At 41.7% G+C, this 21,397-nt stretch overlaps 1 protein-coding gene and 1 long non-coding RNA gene across 4 annotated transcripts in view; one reads left to right on the forward strand and one right to left on the reverse strand.

Annotated features, from left to right (window-relative positions):
• SIMC1 (SUMO interacting motifs containing 1) overlaps nt 1-7,650 on the reverse strand; it is an 80,430-nt gene extending 72,780 nt beyond the window's left edge. The window contains exon 1 of one of the 2 annotated variants that reach the window (XM_045500953.1): nt 7,385-7,650. In XM_045500953.1, the coding sequence (XP_045356909.1) occupies nt 7,385-7,513 (129 nt within the window). In that variant the 5' untranslated portion in view covers nt 7,514-7,650. The remainder of the gene's footprint in view (nt 1-7,384) is intronic. The other variant, XM_045500952.1, reaches the window with a different exon arrangement.
• A 54-nt stretch (nt 7,651-7,704) lies between these two features.
• The window catches only part of LOC123610166, a 67,106-nt gene continuing 53,413 nt past the window's right edge, over nt 7,705-21,397 (forward strand). For both annotated transcript variants that reach the window (XR_006718120.1, XR_006718119.1), the window contains exons 1-2: nt 7,705-8,028; nt 12,238-12,368. This is a non-coding gene — a long non-coding RNA (uncharacterized LOC123610166). The remainder of the gene's footprint in view (nt 8,029-12,237; nt 12,369-21,397) is intronic.

Consider the following 21,397-nt stretch of genomic DNA (forward strand, 5'->3'; position numbering starts at 1 on the left):
GAAAATGGCAGGTACATTTCATGCCATATAAAACATTTTAGGTAAATTAAAGATCTAAATGTAAGAATGAGATGGTAAAAGAATAATAATAAGGAAATAAAAGGAAAGTAACCTCAGGACAGGAAAGATCTCTCTAAACATAAAACAAAGAAAAAAAACCATAAAGATAAAAGATGCACAGATACATACATAAAAGTGTAAAACTTCATTAAGTAAAACACCACAAAGTACAGACTTCTAAATTTAGTATCATCCCCATTTTAAAAGTAGAAATTGTTTGGAGGTTGACAAAATGATTTTAAAGTGATCTGACAGAATAAACATGCAAAACTAGTCAAAAAAATTCTAAAAAGAGCAATGAAGAGTTTCCTCTGCTTATTGTTAAAATTTTTAATGCTTATTTATTTTAGAGAGACAGAGACAGAGTGTGCACAGGGAAGGGATACAGAATCTGAAGCAGGCTCCAGGCCCTGAGCTGTCAGTACAAAGCCTGATGTGGGGCTTGGGGCGCCTGGGTGGCTCGGTCAGTTAAGCGTCGGACTTCGGCTCAGGTCATGATCTCACGGTCCGTGAGTTCGAGCCCCGCATCGGGCTCTGTGCTGACCGCTCAGAGCCTGGAGCCTGTTTCGGATTCTGTGTCTCCCTCTCTCTCTGCCCCTCCCCTGTTCATGCTCTGCCTCTCTCTGTCTCAAAAATAAATAAACGTTAAAAAAAAAAATTAAAAAAAAAAAAAAAACAAAGCCTGATGTGGGGCTCGAACACAGGGGCTCAAATTCAGGAGCCATGAGACCATGACCCGCGCTGAAGTCCAACGCTTAACTGACTGAGCCACCCAGGTGCCCCTCCTCTGCTTATTATTAAAATAGCATGTACCAAGGCGAGAAAAGAAAGTCCACAAATAGACACAAAAATATATAAAAGTTTACCATTTGATAAAGGTAATATTTCAAACCACAGGGTAGAAAGGATAGATAATTCAATAAATGTTAGGACAACTAGCTAACCATCCTGAAAGAAAAAGATGACTATTTTATCCCTTTTTTGAAATTAATTCCAGGTGGATTAATAAATTAAATGTAAAAAATATTTTTATAATCTTAAGAGGAAAGGCTTCCTAAGGAAAAGAGTGATAGAACTGGCTACACAAGAATTTAAAACTTTTGTAAAGAACCAAAAGAAATAAAAAATTGGGGGGGGGGGAAGTAACGTGTATAACATAGGGGGCTGTATTTGTTTCCTAGCACAAATTACTGCAAAATAGCTCAAAACAACAGGCATCTATCATCTCACAGTTCTGGAGGCTTAAAAGTCAAAACCAATCTGCAGTGCCACGCTCTCGAAGCCTGTAGAAGAGAATCTGTTCCATGCCTTTCTCTTAGTTTCTGGTGTCACCAGCAATCCTTGGTATTCCTTGATTTGCAGCTTCAACTCCCATCTTTGTTTCTATTGTCACATGGTGTTCTTCCTCTATCCTCATGTCTTCTTATAAGGACACCAGTCATATTAGATTAGTAAGGGCCCACCCTACTCTGTATGGCCTCATCTTCAATTACTACATCTGCAATGGCCCTATTTCCAAATAAGGTCACATTTTGCAGTGGTGGTTAGGCCTTTGACATATCTTTTTGAAGGACCCAATTCAACCCATAACAAGCCTTTAGTATGTAAGGAAAATTTACAAATAACACCCCAATAGGAGAAGAACAGGTAATCTTCATGCCCACATGCACACAGTCTCTCTCTATATATATACCCAATATACCACCAATAAACATGTTCAAGATGTCCAGCTCTACTACACGCTGAGCACACTCTCTGATCTCCAACCTCACTAGCTGCTCCTCCTCCCCTTACCTTCATCTGAGGTAGACGCTGTGTGTGCTCTAGGGCTACGTCCAGGATGCTCTTCTTGTTGAGTCTTAGCCTAGATGATCTCATCCAGGTCAAGGACTTTACTACGACCTATGTGTCAATGACATCAAATTTGTGTCCCTAGTCAGAGCTTCTCCCCTGGCCTCCAAACTCAGTACAAACAACATACCTTGTATCTCCAGCTGGCTATTCTATAAGCATCTTTTAACACCTTCAAAACAGAACTCTTGAATCTTTCCTCCAATCCTGTTCTTCAAGTCTCCATTTTAATGAATGACACCAACATATATCTAGTTGCTCAGGCCAAAACCAGAGCTTCATTCTTGATTCCTCCTTTTCTTTTCATTGTCCACATCCAAGTTATCAAGACTCGTTGATTCTACTTCCTCACTATCTTCCAATGTCCCAAATCCTTCCAGTATCCCAGGCTATTCCAAGCTACAATTATTTTTGGTTTAGACTACTGCAGCAACCTCTTAAACTGGTCTCCCTGATTCCGCTATGGTCTCCTTTCAGGAAGGTGACTATACTCCTGGTTTGTTTGGGACAGTTCTAGTTTTCACCTGCTGTTTGACATCCCCTCCAGTTAGCACCCCCTTTCATTTGCAAAAGGATTCCCACTTGGATGATAAATTACACGGTCACCTTACTGTACAGTATTATCTTCTCACAGTAGCTAAAACTACTTTTTAAATCTTTTTTTTTTAATTTTTTTTCAACGTTTATTTATTTTTTGGGACAGAGAGAGACAGAGCATGAACGGGGGAGGGGCAGAGAGAGAGGGAGACACAGAATCAGAAACAGGCTCCAGGCTCTGAGCCATCAGCCCAGAGCCTGACGCGGGGCTCGAACTCACGGACCGTGAGATCGTGACCTGGCTGAAGTCGGACGCTTAACTGACTGCGCCACCCAGGCGCCCCTCTTTTTTTTTTTTTTTTAATGTTTATTTATTTTTGAGAGAAAGAGTAGACAGAGCGTGAGCGGAGGAGAAGCAGAGAGAGGGTGAAACACAGAATCTGAAGCACGCTCCAGGCTCTGAGCTGTCAGCACAGAGCCTGACATGGGGCTCGAACCCACGAACCGTGAGATCGTGACCTGAGCCAAAGTTGGACACTTAACTGACTGAGCCACCAAGGCACCCCTAAAACCATCTTTTAAAAATGCAAATGAGATCATGTCATTCCCCTGCCTAAAACCCTTCAAAGATTTCTTATTACATAAGGATAAAATTGGAACTCCTTATTGTGGTCTACAAGACCCTATATGACCTAGCCCACTACTTCTCATCTCTTCAGACTGCGTCTTCCATTCATTACCTTCCAGCCCCACTGGCCTTTCAATTCCTCCAATTAGTCATACCATTTCCACTTCCAAGTCTTTGTTTTTGCCACACCCATTGCTGCTACCTTAGATCTTCTCATAACAAATCTATTCTGTCATTTTTTTCTCAGATCAAATATTAACTCTTCAGAGAGAGGCCTTCTTTGAAAATACAATTTAATGTTCCCAACACCACCTGTTACTATTACATTGTTCACTTATTTGCTGGTTGTTTATTGCTTATATTTCCCCAACAGAATATCAGCTCATTGTTAACTTGTTTACTTCTGGTCCCCAGGGTCAGAGCATGTGCTCAGTAAGTATTTATTGAAAGAATGAATCACAACCAAAGAAAAAAATTAAAACCATGACAGCTCATAGAATTTGGCTACCAAATCAACAAATATTTAAATGAACAAAAATGCCTATTTTTTTTTAATTTTTTTTTTAAATGTTTATTTATTTTTGAGACACAGAGAGACAGAGAATGAATGGGGGAGGGTCAGAGAGAGAGGGAGACACAGAATCTGAAACAGGCTCCAGGCTCTGAGCCATCAGCACAGAGCCTGATGCGGGGCTTGAACTCACGAACCGTGAGATCATGACCTGAGCCGAAGTCGGACGCTTAACCGACTGAGCCACCCAGGCGCCCCAAAAATGCCTATTTTTATTTCTAACACTCTGTATCATCTGACATTACATTTATGTGACTGTTTATTGTTTGTTTTCCCTTGACTAAAATAGAACCTCCACAAGGGCAGGGACTTGTTCACAGCTGTATTGTTAGCACCTACAAGTGCCTTGCATATATTAAGTGTTCAGTAAATGTTTACCAGATAAATTGACAATATCTAGGAGTGACTGGGTAGTGGAGAAAAGGGTATGGTGAGAATATAATTGGTGCACAATTTCTGTAGGAAATTTGGCAATATATATCAAAAGCTCTCAAAGGGGGCATACCTTTTGACTTCATACTCTCACTTCTAAGAGGAACTCATCCTAAAGAAGCAAATAAACAAGGGTACAAAGATTATTTGTGAGGGACTTTACACTGGGTTGTTTATGACAGAGAAAATTTGTAAATGTCAGCATGATATCCATTAATAGGAGATCATAAAATAGAATTACAAATCTATACAATGAAACACATTAAAAATATTGGAGAGACATGTATTTATTGGTGCAAGAGACAAAAAGTGTAGTAAGAGAAAAGGTGGGGCACCTGGGTGGCTCAGGCAATTAAGCATCTGACTCTTGATTTTGGCTCAGGTTTTATCTCATGGTTCGTGAACTCAAGCCTTGTGTTGCTTGGGATTCTCTCTCTTTAAATAATCAATAAATAAACATTAAAAAAGAAAGAGAGAAAGGCAAGCTAAAAAAGCCCCACATGTATAGTGGAATTTCATTTTCGCAAAAACATACACGGGGAAGACACGAGGGTCTGTATGAATGCACACTGGCATTTACAGATAAAAGTTTGGATGGACATACTTCAAAATGTCAACACTGGTTATCTCTGGATGGTGAGATTAAGGACAGTTTTAATTTTCTTCTACATACATTTCTAAAGTTTTTGTAATTAGGTCAACATTCTGCTTTTGTAAGTGGCAAACAGAAAGTAGTATTATGGAAAACACAGACCCGCTTCATAAACTTAGTGAAGACTAAAGCCCAGGTTAAGAACCAGGAGTTCAGAAATGTCAACTTCAGTATTGGAAATAGTTTGCTGATTTCCTGAATTCAAGCAAGTTGTTTCCCCTCAGTCAATATTTGTAAAAAAAAGAAAAAAATCAATAAAACTTGTTTCTTTTATTTCATCGCCTGCCACGCTTGAGAAGGTCAGGCCTGGTTGAGAAAAAATACAAAATGTAGCAAAAGCGATCATCTATGCTAGGCATTGTCCTTGTGTTGCCTTATTAAAAACCCCCTTATGATCCTGTCAGGTAGGTATCAATGTTCTCAAGCGCAAAAGCTGAGAGAGGTGACAGAATTTGCCAAAACTCTCACTGCTGCTATGCGGGGTGGGGGTTCCTGATTTGAAGAGAGGTCTCTCTGACCTCAGGGCCTTCAGGCGAAAGCTAGACAAAAGCGTTTTAGGCTTTAACCTTGCAAGTCTCTTAACGCATCTGATCTCTGGCATGGTTATCCTACTGCCCTATTTAATTTGCAACAACCATAAAAAGAGACCAAGCCTGGAGTTTTAAAGGAAAACTGGAGTAAATATATGGAGAGGCAAGATTTACATTGGGTACTATTCTCTGGAATGTGCCCTTCATTTCTCTTCAACACAGAAGGCTCAGAATGAAAAGGCTTGGTTGGGCGGTCACGGGGGAGGGGAGCAGTTTGAGAGAGCACCCACGTTTGTGTGTGAAGGGCCACAAGAGACACCACAGATGAAGGATGACATCTGAGCACTTAAAGAGAGGAGCTGGACGAAGATGAGGGAAGATGGACGACACCTGGAAGGAAAGGGGGCTTGAGACCAGGGGCAACGGGAACGAGGAAGAACTGGAAGGAAAGGCAGCTGTGAGTTATTCTGAGGCCACTTCTTCCTTCCACCTTTTTTCTCCCTCTCGTCTTTTCCTTGCTTATCTCGGTCACGATTAGGCCTTCAGCACTCTTTTCTATTTGGGTGATTACCAAATCTCTCCAGTCCTGACTTTTCTCCAGAGTTCAACTCCTCCTGAGGTCCCAACTGAAGGCGGCATCCCTTCCACCTCAAGCCTGCGCCTACTCATGTACTCGTTCTCACTTATCAAACATCCATTAGAACTGGCTCTTTCTCCTCTCTTCCTTCAGCCATTCTTTCACCCAACAAACATTTATTGTGGGTCTACGTCCTTCACACCGCCACGGCACTGGGGCTACCCCATGCACTTACCACGTTGGGTCACTTCTCCTCTGAAATCTTGTCTGTCCATCTCCTCTAAGTTCTTTACTGAGATTTACTGAGAATCCTGCATGCTTGAACCAGGGCGACACGGGACTAGATGTTAACTGGTCTGGCATGCCATTCATTTTGTAGCGACCACTTCGCATTTAGCACTATACCCGGGGCACAGAAGGGGCTGGCAGTGGAGGCGTAGGGACTACAAACTGGCTGGGACCAGAGGAGCAGAAGCTAGGAGATTTGCCTCGAAGCAGTATTTGCATATGAAGAAAGGTGTCTTCCTTAACCTGTAGGTTACAGACCTATACCAGCCAGAGAATTCTTTTATTTCTGGGGTGTGTCCGTGGGAAGCTGGGAAGACGGCTGGAAGTCTGATGTTGAGAGTCTTCTGATAGAAAGCCTGTCCACCTCCCACTCCTGGAGTACTCAACAGTCACTTGTTGAATACATCACCTTCTGCGAGAGAGGCCACGGACATTGTGTTCTCCACTGTATCCCCAGCGCCTAGCACATCTAGCCCACATTAGGGGTTCCGTAAATATCTGTGGAGGATTCTAGAAAGGCAGGGACCATAGATATTTCATTCACCACCTCAGGACGAAGGACAAAGACTAAAGACTAAGGAGCCTGAAGGAAAAAGGGAGCAAGACGTTTCCCTCCCTATTCCTTTAGAGCTGGGTGAATGTTTGCTAAGCGAAATAAATCGCCCTCCTGCACTGCTCCAAAATCGGGCCCCTCGCTCGGCTGCCAGGCCCTGGAGCGCGGCCACCATCTGGCTCAGGCTCAGGCCCGCGCTTCCCTCCCTCCCAGCCCGGGCTCCTGTTACCTCCCTGCACACATCTGTACCCACCACAGGCCAAACAATTACACACTCCCGCGTCCCTGCCTCGAGATCCCCCAGGACCACGTCCCCCCAGCTCCCCGCCCCCACCCGAGCTCCGGGGAAGCCGGCGGCCGGGCCTCACACCGCCGCTTGCAGCCGGCTCCCGCACCCCCCGCCACAGGCGCGCCAGGCCGCCGTCCATGTGCTCGGCCGCCGTTGCCAGCCCCGGCCCGCTGAGGCTGCAGCGCGGAGCCCGGGAGGCCCGGCGGCCGCGGTCCGGGCCCGCCTCGCTCCTCAGGGCGGGAAAGGTCGGCAAGCGGCGAGGCGGGAAGCGGCTGAAGCTGTGAGGCGCCAGGGGGCTGGAGGCGGTGGCGCGGGGGGACCAGCGGGCCGAGCCGGGGGTGCGAAGATGCGCAGCCCGAGCGGGGGCAGCGCTCCGGCCTCGGCGGGGCTGGGCGAGCGGCGGCTCGCTCACTCACCACGGTCCGGCGGGGCAGAGCGCCGGGGGTTCGGGACAGGGCCCGGCGGAGCCTCCGCGCCCTGCCCGAGCGGGCCCCCCCGGAGCTCTCGGAGCCGCTGTCGTCCGAGATCACGATGAAATCCTCCATGGCTGCGGGCCCCGGCCGAGGCGGCGCGCGGGCGGCCGGCGACCCGGACGACGGCGGCGGCGACTTCGGTTCCTGCTGGTGAGGCGGTGGCGGCGGCGACAACCGGAGCCATCACCCCGCCGGCCCCGCCCCTTCCCGCCCCGAGCCCCGCCCCCGCCGGCCGGCTCCGCCCCGCCCCCCCCTCGCTGGCGGTGGCGAGCGGCGGGCAGCGGGCGGGTCGGGCTCTGGCCCCGCGGGCGCTGTGCTTGGCGGGGAAACTTATCTTCCCTTCCTGGGGAGGAAAAAAAAGAGAGAGAAAATCAAGTCGCAGCCAGCTTGAGCCGGTGTTGCGGGCGGACGTGGGAGACGCTGAGGCTGCGAGGGCTTCCCCAGCTGTTTCCAACTGACCCAAGTGTGAAGTGAGGTGTGAACAGGCAGGCCTCTGACTGAGCCCGAGCCCACTGACTGCCCAGGAGAGAGGCCCTTGAGAACCTGGCCTGCAACAGACTGGCTGGAGGGTCCCCCACTGATTGAGGGTAGGTGGCCTGGCCTGTGGCTGAGGGGGCAGAGACCACCCCCGCTCCCTTGTGCACAGGTGCCAGTACGACTGTGAGATAAATGCCTAGAAGTGGAATTACTGGGTCAGAGGGGATGTTTCTGCTGTTTCGATAAATGATGCCAAATTACTCCTAAATCGTACCAACTGGCAGTTTCACCAACAATCTGGGTCACGCAGGCATTTAAACTGTGAGATTCAGAAACTTGGGCAGTTGGTAGCAGGATCGGAAACTTGAAAAAATGTACAAAGAGAAGCCCTGAGATGGCTTCCGCCAGGAAAAATGAGATGTTATGAATGAGCAAAGTTATAAAGATAAAAAGATATACCCGGTAGAGGGAGAAGTGGTAGGTAGGTGGCCGGTTGTAGGGCAGGAGCAAGTCAAGATGGGGAGGATCTGTGTTACGATAAATGTTGGGTATTGACAAAATCCTGTTGCTCATGCTCCTGCAACTTGCTAATATGAGTTGACAGAGCCAATGGGAAAACGTATTTCTCAGAAGAGGGATTGATTTCCAAAGGAATGGTTATCAGATGCTACCTGATAAGCACTGTCTAGAGCAGTGATTCTCAAACTTCAGTGAACATCACAATCACCAAGAAAACGTGTTCAAACACAGATTGTTGGGCCCCACCCCGGAGTTTGTAATTCTGGGGTACGAGGCATGAGGCTCTGAATTTATATTTCTGAAAAGTTCCCGGATATCGTTGATGCTGCAGGTCTGGGCACCATGTGTTGAAAACCACTGGTCTGGTGGGCAGGGAGTCTACTGCGAACGCATTTCAGAAGTTCTGGTTGAATGGCGAAAATCATCCCACTTGTGAGGGGATTCATTAAGTTGTCTTCACCAAATGCCATTAAACATACGGTTTATTTGACTCCCTGCTTCTTGAAACACTGTCTTCTCTAAGCTTCTGTGACGCTGCACCTCTCTGACCACTTCTTTTCAGTCTTCCTAGATGACTCCTGCTCTTCTACTCCTTGAATCTTATTTTTAATTTTTTTAACATTTACTTATTATTGACAGACAGAGACAGAACATGAGCATGTGAAGGGCAGAGAGAGGAGGAGACACAGAATCTGAAGCAGGCTCCAGGCTCTGATCTGTTAGCACAGAGCCCAATGTGGGGCTCAAACCCACAAACTGTGAGATCATGACCTGAGCCAAAGTCGGACGCTTCACTGACTGAGCCACCCAGGCGCCCCATCCTTGAATCTTGATGTTCTTCAGAGTTCTAACAGAGGCCACCTTCACACACTCTCCCTACACAGTGTCAACATGGCTGTAAGGGTAACTTTGATGTGGACGGCTCCCACAGGCTTATCTCCAGCCTTGCATGTATATTGAATGAATTAAAACCGAACCCCTGTCCCCTCAAGAAAAGCCTGCTTCTTCTTCTCTGTTCCCTATCTTAGTGAGCGGTGGTACTACCAGCCAGCAATTGCTCAAGTGAGAAATCTGAGCATTATTCTTGCTTTCTACCTCTTTCTCACCAACAAGTCCTGTCTCTTTTATCTCCTAAATATTTTTCGTGCCCGTTTGCTTCTTTTGGCCTCTTCTGGGATCATTCTAGGCAAGCTAAGGTCACCTCTGGTCCAGTCTACTTTAGTAGTCACCTCTTTAGTCTTCCTGAATCTATTCTTGCCCTCTTTCATTCCTTTTTCCACATCCAAAGTGATCTTTAAGAGAGTATGTAATCAAGCCCCCTTTAGTGGCTTCCTAATAACACTGTGTCTTAGTCGCCACCATATTAACAAAATACCATGGCCTGGGTTACTTAAACAATAGAAATTTCTTTTCTTACAGTTCTAGAGGCTGGGAAGTCAAAGATCAAGGTTTCTGGTGAAACCTCTCTGTTTAGGTTGCAGATTTCTTTTTATAGCCTCACATGGTCTTTCCCCAGTGGGTGTATGCTGAGAGAGAGGGAGAGAGGGAGGGAAGGAGGGAGGAAGAAAAGAAGGAGCAAAGGAAAGAGAGAAGGAGGGAGACAGGGAGAGGGAGAGGGGAGAGAGAGGAAGGGAGGCAGAGAAGGAAAAGGAGAGAAAGAGAGAGAGGAGAGAGAGATTTCCTCCTCCTATAAGGCCACTAATCCCAGCATGAGGGCCAAATCTACATGTCTAATCTAACCTTAATTACCTTTCAAAGGTCCCATATCCAAATACCATCACATTGGGGGTTAGAGTTTTTTGGGGGGAACACAAATATAGCACTATAAACTTTCAAATGTAAAAAATATATTTTTGTAAATTATATAAATATTATATTTATATATAGTAAACATATGATTTCACCGTAAGTAATTTTTACCCCCCCCCAAAAAAAAAGGAAGGGAAAAAATTTTGAACTCTATGATATGCATGTTACAGTGTTAAGGGACGAAGTGTACTGATGTCTACAAGTTATTTTGAAATGCATCAAAAATAAAATAGATGAATGTGTAGATGGATAAATATGGATAAAGCAAATATAACAAAATGTTAACATTGTCAAATCTACATGATACTTTAACTTTTATGTAAATTTGAATGTTTTCATATTATATTGAGAAAAAATTTAAAATTAAGAAAGTGAATTATGATTTTATAACGTTTTAAAAAAAGGAGAGTGAAGATTATGATGAACCCTGTGTGCCCATCATCCAGCTTCAAGAATGATCAATCTTGTTCCACTTATATTCTTATCCACTCTGTTAAAACACAGTGACACTTTTGAAACAATAGTGAACAAGGTAGACATGGTCTCTGGTTTATGGTGATTATACTTTGTGGAGAAAGCAGACAATAAGCTAGTAAATAATTATAAATTATGACAAGTATATAACCACTTTGTGATATACTTGTGAGATGTAACTTGTGAGATATAAATATAAAATAATTTTATTGTTTCTCCAGTAACCATCACCACTGTCTGTAGAAATCCTCTTGTTCTCTGGATAGTGAATTCCCTTAAAAAATAGTCTATTCTGGGGTGCCTGTGTGGCTCAGTCGGTTAAGTGACTCTTGATTTCAATTCAGGTAATGATCTCACGGTTCGTGACATTGAGCCCCGCATCAGGCTCTGCCTGGTTGGGATTCTCTCTCTCCCTCTCTCTCTGCCTCTCCTCTGCACATGCTCTCTCTCTCTGTCTCAGAATAAATAAACATTAAAAGATTTTTTTAAAAAAATATCCTGTTCTGGTCCCATTCCAAGCATTATGACTTAGGCTTGTCCATTTAAAGTCTTTAATCTCATATTTAATTTATAGCTCTTACCATTCTCCGGGTGCAGGTAGACTTGTGGTTACAACAGCTCCTAGTGGAGAGGGTGGTAATGTCCCCTTCTGTACCCTTGACTCTTGTTCCTCCCAAGTAGGAATGAGGAAGAGGGAGAGAGAATATTCTCTGCAAGACTGTCCAGAAAGAATTGTTTGCTCTTTTTCTGCTGGTTGTTGCTGTTTCAATAATAGTTCTCCCAATGTGTGGGGAGTACAGAGGCTAGCTCTCTTACTTGGACGGGGCACGTGGTTGCTCTCTGGGGCCTGCTCTGTGTACATCCTAACCTAGGAGAAGTCAGTCTCAACCTCTTTCTCCCAGACATCCCCCTCAGTCCCTACCAGGGGCAATCTAACCTGTAAGCCTGTTGGGGGATCCTTGTTGTTCGGGGATCCTTGTCCGGAGGTGCTTCTTGGGGAGTGCCAGCAAGAGCCTTGAGGCTCAGCCATCTTCTGTGCTCTCTAGGAGACTCACACATGGAGATTTTGCATGCTTAAATCAGGAAGGAAAGAAATGCAGGCAGCTCTCATCCTGATGGCCTTTATCTAAGCCCACGTTAGCTCTCTTCTCCCTTCCTTCGCACCCAAGGACATCAGGGGCTTGTTCAAGTCATGGTTCAGTAACTTTCAGACAAGTTCTCAGCGTGGGGAATGGGAAAAAGAATAGTTTGCTGCACTTTCAACTTGTGGTAAGGGAATGGGGAGAACAAGTTGAATGACCCCATCTTCTTTAGCTAGGGAGAATTAATGGATGGAATGGATGGTTGCTAACTACAATATTCATCTGGATATATGAACTAATTGGAGAAAAATTTAAATTCTACTTTTGTTGCAGAATTTATGATAAAGTGGTTAATATTAGTAACTAACTTTTAAGCATAGTGATATGACTTTAAGGGTACAACGGTGTTCTGATTGTATATATCTTTCTCATCAGCCGTCCTGCCTGAAAGTCAGGAAACACAGGGGCCCTGGTTGTGTAATAAGAGTACACTTGAAAAATGCCTTGTCCTTATCTGAAAACCCAGATGGAAGAATACCAGCCCTGAAGTTGCTTTTCTTAAAACTGTAAGTAGTGTCACTTATGTTTTCTTGGTCATCCTGGATCTGTCTTGAAATACTCTGTTTACCCAAGGCTTCTAAAATCATAGTTTTTCACAAGCTAGTATCTTTGTGTGTTTTTCTTTTCTTTTTTTTCTGGGAGATTTGTCTTATTTTTTTTCCCCAGATTTATTGAGATATAGTTGACACATAACACTGTGTAAGTTTAAGAAGTACAGTGTGATATTTTGATACATACATATGTTGTGAAATACTTACCACAATAAGGTTGGTTAACACATCCTTTACCTCACATAACTACTGTTTTGTTGTTGGTATGGTGAGAACATTAAAGCTTTGCTCTCATAGCAACTTTCAAGTATACAATACAGTATTATTAACTACGGTCATCATGCTGTACATTAGATGCCCAGAACTTATTCATCTTAAAACTGAAAGTTTGGACTGTTTGATTAATAGCTCCCCTTTCCCCCCTCCCAACCCTGGCAACCACCACCCTCCTCTTTGTTTCTATAAGTTTAATGTTTTAGATTCCACATATAAGTGAGATCATAGAGTATTTGTCTTTTCCTGAATTATTTTCCTTAGCATAATGCCCTCAAGGTCCATCCACGTTGTTGCAAACAAGAAGGATTTCCTTTTTTTTTTATGGCTGAATAATACGTGTGTGTGTGCGTGTGTGTGTATTTTTCAAGGTGATACTTCTTAATAGACTTATTCCCCTTAAATAATACATTAATCCCTTGTAAACTGAGAGGCTAACGCAGTCATTTATTCATCCAATGATTACTGTATAGGTATCTCCCACTTTTCTGAAAGTTCCACATTATACCACTTTGCTTTTACGAAAGACTTAACATTAGTATCTGTTTTTGCTAACCAAAAGAAATCTGAAGAGGATTTTCACCCTTATGAAAAAAGGCAAAAAGCAAAAACAGTGTCCAGCATTTATTTTGCAGCCAGCCCTAAGAGTGGCAGCTTGCACCCCAAGCAGTGAGAACGGCCCTGACCAGCTCCTTTACCAGGATCTCCACTCAGCATCTCAGCAGCGAGCCACTGTAGCTTTGAACTGTGTCTGTGAGCATCTGTGCTGTATCTCAGTTTATTTTGTGCAACTGTTAGCAAGATGCGTCCTAAGGTAAGGGAAGAGCCTAAGAGAGGTTATTTTTGGGGTCTGGAAACACAAAAAATTCCATATAAATGAATGGAAATTGCTTCTTTGCTTTATGCCATTTCAGCTTATGAAGGGTTTCACAGGAGGACTCTAGTTTTGGATGGAAGGATGTATTGAGTGCCTACTGGGTGTCAGGCACCTTGTTAGGGGCTGGGGATGAAACAGTAAGCAAGAGAGTCATGGCCTCTATTCTCACAGAGCTGAGCAGTCCTACTTTGTGAATGAAGAAAACAAATCTCAATCTCTTACTTTCTTTTGAAAAATATTTATTTTAAAAAGAGTTTGTTTATTTGTTTATTTATTTATTTAGTTGGGGGGTTGCCTAGAAGAGTTTGCTGCAGTCGCTCTCATACATCTCGCGTAGATTATTTTTGCCAAATCTGATCACTTATGTATTTAAAACTTCTGAATAACATACGTATATGACCAATCTACAATAATCCTGATTCAAAAAAGAAAGTTCTTCATTCAGTCAGTCTAATCTGCACTGAAACTTTTTTTTTTAATTTTATTTTTTATTTTTTAAAATTTACATCCAAATTAGCATATAGTGAAACAATGATTTCAGGAGTAGATTCCTTAATGCCCCTTACCCATTTAGCCCATCCCACCTCCCACAGTAACCCTCAGTTTGTTCTCCATATTTGTGAGTCTCTTCTGTTTTGTCCCCCTCCCTTTTTTTATATTGTTTTTGTTTCCCTTCCCTTATATTCATCTGTTTTATCTCTTAAAGTCCTTATATGAGTGAATTCATAGGATTTTTGTCTTTCTCTGACTAATTTCACTTAGCATAATACCCTCCAGTTCCATCCACGTAGTTGCAAATGGCAAGATTTCATTCTTTTTGATAGCCGAGTAATACTCCATTGTACATATATACACCACATCTTCTTTATCCATTCATCCGATGGACATTTGGGCTCTTTCCATACTTTGGCTATTGTTGATAGTGCTGCTATAAACATGGGGGTGCATGTGTCCCTTAGAAACAGCACACCTGTATCCTGTGGATAAATGCCTAGTAGTGCAATTGCTGGGTCATAGAGTAGTTCTATTTTTAGTTTTTGAGGAACCTCCATACTGTTTTCCAGAGTGGCTGCATCAGCTTGCATTCCCACCAACAATGCAAAAGAGATCCTCTTTCTCTGCATCCTCGCCAGCATCTGTTGTTGCCTGAGTTGTTAATGTTAGCCATTCTGACAGGTATGAGGTGGTATCTCATGTGGTTTTGATTTGTATTTCCCTGATGATGAGTGATGTTGAGTATTTTTTCATGTGTTGGTTGGCCATCTGGATGTCTTCTTTGGAGAAGTGTCTATTCATGTCTTTTGCCCATTTCTTCACTGGATTATTTGTTTTTTTGGGTGTTGAGTTTGAGAAGTTCTTTATAGATTTTGGATACTAGCCCTTTATCTGATATATCATTTGCAAATATCTTCTCCCATTCTATCGGTTGCCTTTTAGTTTTGCTGATTGTTTCCTTCGCTGTGCAGAAACTTTTTATTTTGATGAGGTCCCAGTAGTTCATTTTTGCTTTCCCTTGCCTCCGGAGACGTGTTGAGTAAGAAGTTGCTCTGGCCAGATCAAAGAGGTTTTTGCCTGCTTTCTCCTTGAGGATTTTGATGGCTTCCTGTCTTACATTTAGGTCTTTCATCCATTTTGAGTTTATTTTTGTGTATGGTGTAAGAAAGTGGTCCAGGTTCATCTTTCTGCAGGTTTCTGTCCAGTTTTCCCAGCACCACTTGCTGAAGAGACTGTCCTTATTCCATTGGATATTCTTTCCTGCTTTGTCAAAGATTAGTTGGCCATATGTTTGTGGGTCCATTTCTGTGTTCTGTATTGTGTTCCATTGATCTGAGTGTCTGTTCTTGTGCCAGTACCATACTGTCCTGATGATTACAGCTTTGTAGTATAGATTGAAGTCTGGGATTGTGATGCCTCCTGCCTTGGTTTTCTTTTTCAAGATCGCTTTGGCTATTCGGGGTCTTTTCTGGTTCCATACAAATTTTAGGATTATTTGTTCTAGCTCTGTGAAGAATGTTGGTGTTACTTTGATAAGGATTGCATTGAATATGTAGATTGCTTTGGGTAATATCGACATTTTAACAATATTTGTTTTTCCTATCCAGGAGCATGGAATCTTTTCCCATTTTTTGGTGTCTTCTTCAATTTCTTTCATAAGGTTTCTATAGTTTTCAGTGTCTAGATTTTTCACCTCTGCAGTTAGATTTATTCCTAGGTATTTTATGGTTTTTTGTGCAACTGTAAATGGGATCGACTCCTTGATTTCTCTTTCTGTTGCTTCATTGTTGGTGTATAGGAATGCAATTGATTTCTGTGCATTGATATTATATCCTGCAACATTGCTGGATTTATGAATCAATTCTAGCAGTTTTTAGGTGGAATCTTTTGGGTTTTCCATATAGAGTATCATGTCATCTGTGAAGAGTGAAAATTTGACCTCCTCCTGGCTGATTCGGATGCCTTTTATTTCTTTGTGTTGTCTGATTGCTGAGGCTGACTTCCAATACTATGTTGAATAACAGTGGCGAGAGTGGACATCCCTGTCTTGTTCCTGACCTTAGGGGAAAAGCTGTCAGTTTTTCACCATTGAGGATGATATTAGCGTTGGGTCATTCATATATGGCTTTTATGATCTCGAGGTATGCTCCTTCTATCCCTACTTTCTTGAGGGTTTTTATCAAGAAAGGATGCTATGTTTTGTCAAATGCTTTCTCTGCATCTATTGAGAGGATCATGTGGTTCTTGTCCTTTCTTTTATTGATGTGATGAATCACGTTAATTATTTTGCCGATATTGAACTAGCCCTGCATCCCAGGCATAAATCCCGCTTGGTCGTGGTGAATAATTTTTTTAATGTATTCTTGGATCTGGTTGGCTAATATCTTTTTTTTTTTTTCAACGTTTTATTTATTTTTGGGACAGAGAGAGAGACAGAGCATGAACGGGGGAGGGGCAGAGAGAAAGGGAGACACAGAATCGGAAACAGGCTCCAGGCTCTGAGCGTCAGCCCGGAGCCTGACGCGGGGCTCGAACTCACGGACCGCGAGATCGTGACCTGGCTGAAGTCGGACGCTTAACCGACTGCGCCACCCAGGCGCCCTCTGGTTGGCTAATATCTTGTTGAGGATTTTTACATCCATGTTCATCAGGGAAATTGGTCTATAGTTCTCCTTTTTAGTGGGGTCTTTGTCTGGTTTTGGAATCAAGGTAATGCTGTCTTCATAGAGAGAGTTTGGAAATTTTCCTTCCATTTCTATTTTTTGGAATAGCTTCAAGAGAATAGGTGTTAACTCCTCCTTAAATGTTTGATAGAATTCCCCTGGAAAGCCATCTGGCCCTAGACTCTTGTTTTTTAGTAGACTTTTGATTATTAATTCGATTTCCTTACTGGTTATGGGTCTGTTCCAATTTTCTATTTCTTCCTGTTTCAGTTTGGTAGTATATATGTTTCTAGGAATTTGTCCATTTCTTCCAGATTACCCATTTTATTGGCGTATAATTGCTCATAATATTCTCTTATTATTGTTTTTATTTCTGCTGTGTTGGTTGTGGCCTCTCCTCTTTCATTCTTGATTTTATTTATTTGGGTCCTTTCCTTTTTCTTTTTGATCAAACTGGCTAGTGGTTTATCAATTTTGTTAATTCTTTTAAAGAGCCAGCTTCTCGTTTCATTGATCAAGAGTAATTTTTAATTGAAAACTTACATATGAAAAAATATGTGAACATGTGAATCAAAACCATTTCACACCCATTATGATGACTTATTAAAATAAAATGGAAAACAAGTTTTGGCGAGGATGTGGAGAAATTGGAACCCTTGCTCATTGGTGGTGGGAATGTAAAATGGTGCAGCTGCTGTGCACAACATTTTGGCAGTTCCTCAAAAAGTTAGACATAGAATTACCATATGATCCAGAAATTCTATTCCTTTACCCAAAAGCATTGAAAGCAGGGACACAAATAGATACTTATCCACGTATCTTCATAGCAACAGTATTCATGATAGAGACACAGGTAGAAATAACCTCTGTCCGTTGACAGTTGAAGGGATAATCAAAACAGAATTCTATTCAGACTTAAAAAGGATGGAAATCATGACAAAAGATATAACATGGAGGAAACTTGAGGACACCATGCTAAATGAAACAAGCCAGTCGCAAAAGGACAAATATTGTATGAGTCTACTTATGTAAGTTACTTAGACAGGCAAATTCATTGAAATAGAAAATAGAATGGAGTTATCAGGGGCTGAGGGGAAGGGGGAATGGGTGCTATTCAATAGGTACAGAGTTTCTGTTGGGAAGACGAAAAAGTTCTAGAGATGGATAGTGGTGATGGCTGCACGATATTGTGACTATATATTAATTCCATTGTATTCTACACTTATAAATGGTTAGAATAGTAAATTTTATGTATATTTTACCACAATAAATATATGTGAATATTTTCCTTTTATTAAAAAATCAAAACATTATGGACAACATCAGAGGCCCCTTTGACCACATCCACTATCCTGATCCCAATTCCCCTCTTCATTGTTTTGTGTTCTCTCCTCTAGAGTTTTTCTGTATATTTGCCTGGATTTGTATTTACTTAGCAAAATGACATATATTTTTAGCTTTAGCCAAAGAACATGACTGCCTTGGCATGGAGATTTGAAACCATCACTTGCAGTAAAAATGTTCTAAGCAGTAGGACTTTCTGCCTTATTAATGGGGATTTTTTTTTTTTTTTGTGGATATACATTTTTAAATGTTTTTATTTATTTTTGAGACAGAGAGAGACAGAGCATGAGCGGGGAAGGGGCAGAGAGAGAGGGAGACACAGAATCCAAAACAGGCTCCAGGCTCTGAGCTGTCAGCACAGAGCCCGACGCGGGGCTCGAACTCACAGACCGTGAGATCATGACCTGAGCCAAAGTCGGCCGCTTAACCAACTGAGCCACCCAGGCGCCCCTGGATATACATTTTTTAAAAAGTTGTGTTTTTCTCTCATTTTTCTTTTTTTCATTATATGGTGTTTCAGGGAATATGGCCAGAGTCGCAAAAGATGAGTCCGCAAACAAAATGCAGTTAAGTGAAAGTCCTCATACTTGAGTAGGAATGAGGCCCCAACTCTAGAATGGAGCTTCTTTTTGTTAGGATAATTGCTAACGACTATGTGCATAAAGTCAGCTAAGCAAGTGTGTTAATCAATTTAATGGTTTAGGTTTTCAAGGTTGAATTTTGAGTTAATTGGTGTCTACAACACTAGGAAGGGTTAGGTGTGAAGGGGGATCAGGCCCTGGACAATGTTAATGGCTGCGTAAACATGTCCTAAGGCCTTGCACCTTCTCCAGCCCTTCCCTTTTGAAGTCTTTTCCTTTGATGCTTCTCTCCTGCATCTCCCACAATATGGCAGGGTCAGTGCCTACAGAGCTGCTTTTGTTATCCCACAGCTAGCCAGCTCAGATTTCTCCCATGCCTTAGAGAACACTTTGTCCTTCCTGATGGACTCCAGGTATAAACTCCCAGTTTCAGGTCACTCCTAGCTTTTCCACTGGACTGCTTTAGTAGGCAGCCCCTCAGTGCTGCCTACTAAATACATAACTTTATTTAAATAATTTTCTTATCTTTTCCCCTTTTCCATCCCTGTTTCTAATTTGCTGAGATATCAAGTAGGTGCCAAATCTTTATAAAAATTTTGTTTTATCCTCTATGTTTAAGGATGATACGTCCTCATTTTGAGAAAATTAAAGCAATTTAGAATGGTTCTAAAACAATGTGCAACCACATCACACTTTGATAACTTTTCTAGACATCTCTGAATGGTGAATACCCACAGGTGCAAACCACACAATATTAGACAAATAGGATCATACTATGCACATTGTATTGCAATTGGCTTTCTTAAAAAAATATGTCCTTAAAGTTTTCTGTGGCAGTGGATATAGATTCACATTATCCATTTTACTGGCTCATAATATTTTAAAAATAGTATGACATTGTTTTCTTATTTAATAGAAAAGCACAAAGAAACAAAAAAGTGTATCACATTCTCTCAACCCTGATAGCCTACACTGAACAGTTTGTAAAATTAAAAACACATCTGTGAGATTAGGAAATTCATGCTACAAAAAGTTACAAAATGAAAAGTAAAAGTTGAGAGCCACCCACACTTTCCTAGTTTATTCTTCCCAAGGCTAAATGCCTTTAATTTCTAGTGAATCCTTCAAAACATGCAAAATCACTTACATATATGTATTTCTATCTTTCTAATTTTTGTGTTTTTTTTTTAAATACAAAACAGATCACTATATAGAGTTATTTACGTTGCTTTTTTGTTTTATTTGTTGTATATGGGGGATCATTCCTTAACTGCAAGGTAAATGTATCTTTTGAACAGCTGCGTAAAAAGTCATTTGTTAGGATGTGCCATAATTTGCTTAGTTCCCTGTGATGGATATTCTGATTGTTTCCAGGGTTTTGCTTGTTTATTATGCAGTTTTGATTCTACTATTATCAATAATGTTGCAAAAACATCTTTGTACTTATCTTAACAAGTCCTGCCAGCATATCCATAGAGAAAATCTTAAGCATTGGGGATTGGATTACAGGGTGTATGTGTTTTACATGTTGGTAGAAATCGCCAAATCATCATCCAGAACGGTTACTCCAAATACCATTACAACAAAAGTGTTTGAGAGTGCTTGTTTCCTAAAATTCCACAAGCGTTAGTTATCAGGCTTTTTAGGTGTTGCCAATCAAATAAATTAAAATTATTATCTTGTTCTGATTTGCACTTACTTTATTACGAATGAAGTTGAGATAGTTTTGAAATGTTCATTGGCTGTAGTTTTTTCCTTGAAACTGTTCATACATTCACTGTATTTTTTTCCTCCTAGGCTGTTCATCTTTTTTAATAACTGTCACTAGAATTTGTGTGAATAGATAACATTTATTGAGCAAGGTATTGCATTGCTTGGATAATTTATTCAACTAATTACCTAATAATGAACAGTTAGAATGTTTAGAATATCACACTACAGTTTCAAGCTTCATGTACTTGCATCTTTATGCTCTGAATAAAATATGTCTTTAAGTTAGATTTCCAGAAGTAGAATTGCTGGTTTAAAGCCCAATTCCTTGTCAAAACTTTCAAAATAGCATTGTTTGATGGGGGAATAGTCCAAGTTAGGGAGTGGGAGCAAAGAAAGAGGCACTAAATAGGAGATCCTGATTGCAAGGCTAATCTGCTCTAAATTAGAATTGAACTAAAAGGCTAATTGGTGATGTTATCATCCTAGCTGCTTTCATCAATAAGTTTCTTAAAATCCTGAATCTCCTTTGCTATTTGGTGCCTCCTGGGCGTCTGCAAATTCTCTGGAAGGAAAAAAAGAAAAAAATGTCATTTTCAAGTGAAATAATAGTATTCAAACATAATCATAAGCACATTTTGAATCATTGTATGGCCATGCAATTTTAATGTTGGCTTTACATTTCTGTTTACAATTATCTGGGTGGTACACATGGTTTAAAGGAACATTTGGCATTAAGGTAATTTATGAATTTAAATCGATTGGAGGAAAGTAGTGGGAGACTTGAATAAGCTTACCTATAGGACTGGTTCAGTTTAAGAACCTGAGTTCAAGCTGAGTTCAAGAGAAGCTGTGCACAAAGCAATCCATTAAATTAGGATAATTTAGGAAGTGATTTGGGGGAGGATGAATTGCATAAATCTTGTCTTTGTACCTAATAACTTTTTCATTAGCAGGTAGTGTAGTAGAAAATACAGAGCAAAGAAATTTACATTTCTGATTGGAGTTATAATTGGACTAGGACACCAGTTCAGGCCAAAT

The sequence above is a fragment of the Leopardus geoffroyi genome, chromosome A1 (assembly GCF_018350155.1).
Source record: "Leopardus geoffroyi isolate Oge1 chromosome A1, O.geoffroyi_Oge1_pat1.0, whole genome shotgun sequence".
In the NCBI taxonomy this organism is placed as follows: Eukaryota; Metazoa; Chordata; class Mammalia; order Carnivora; family Felidae; genus Leopardus; species Leopardus geoffroyi.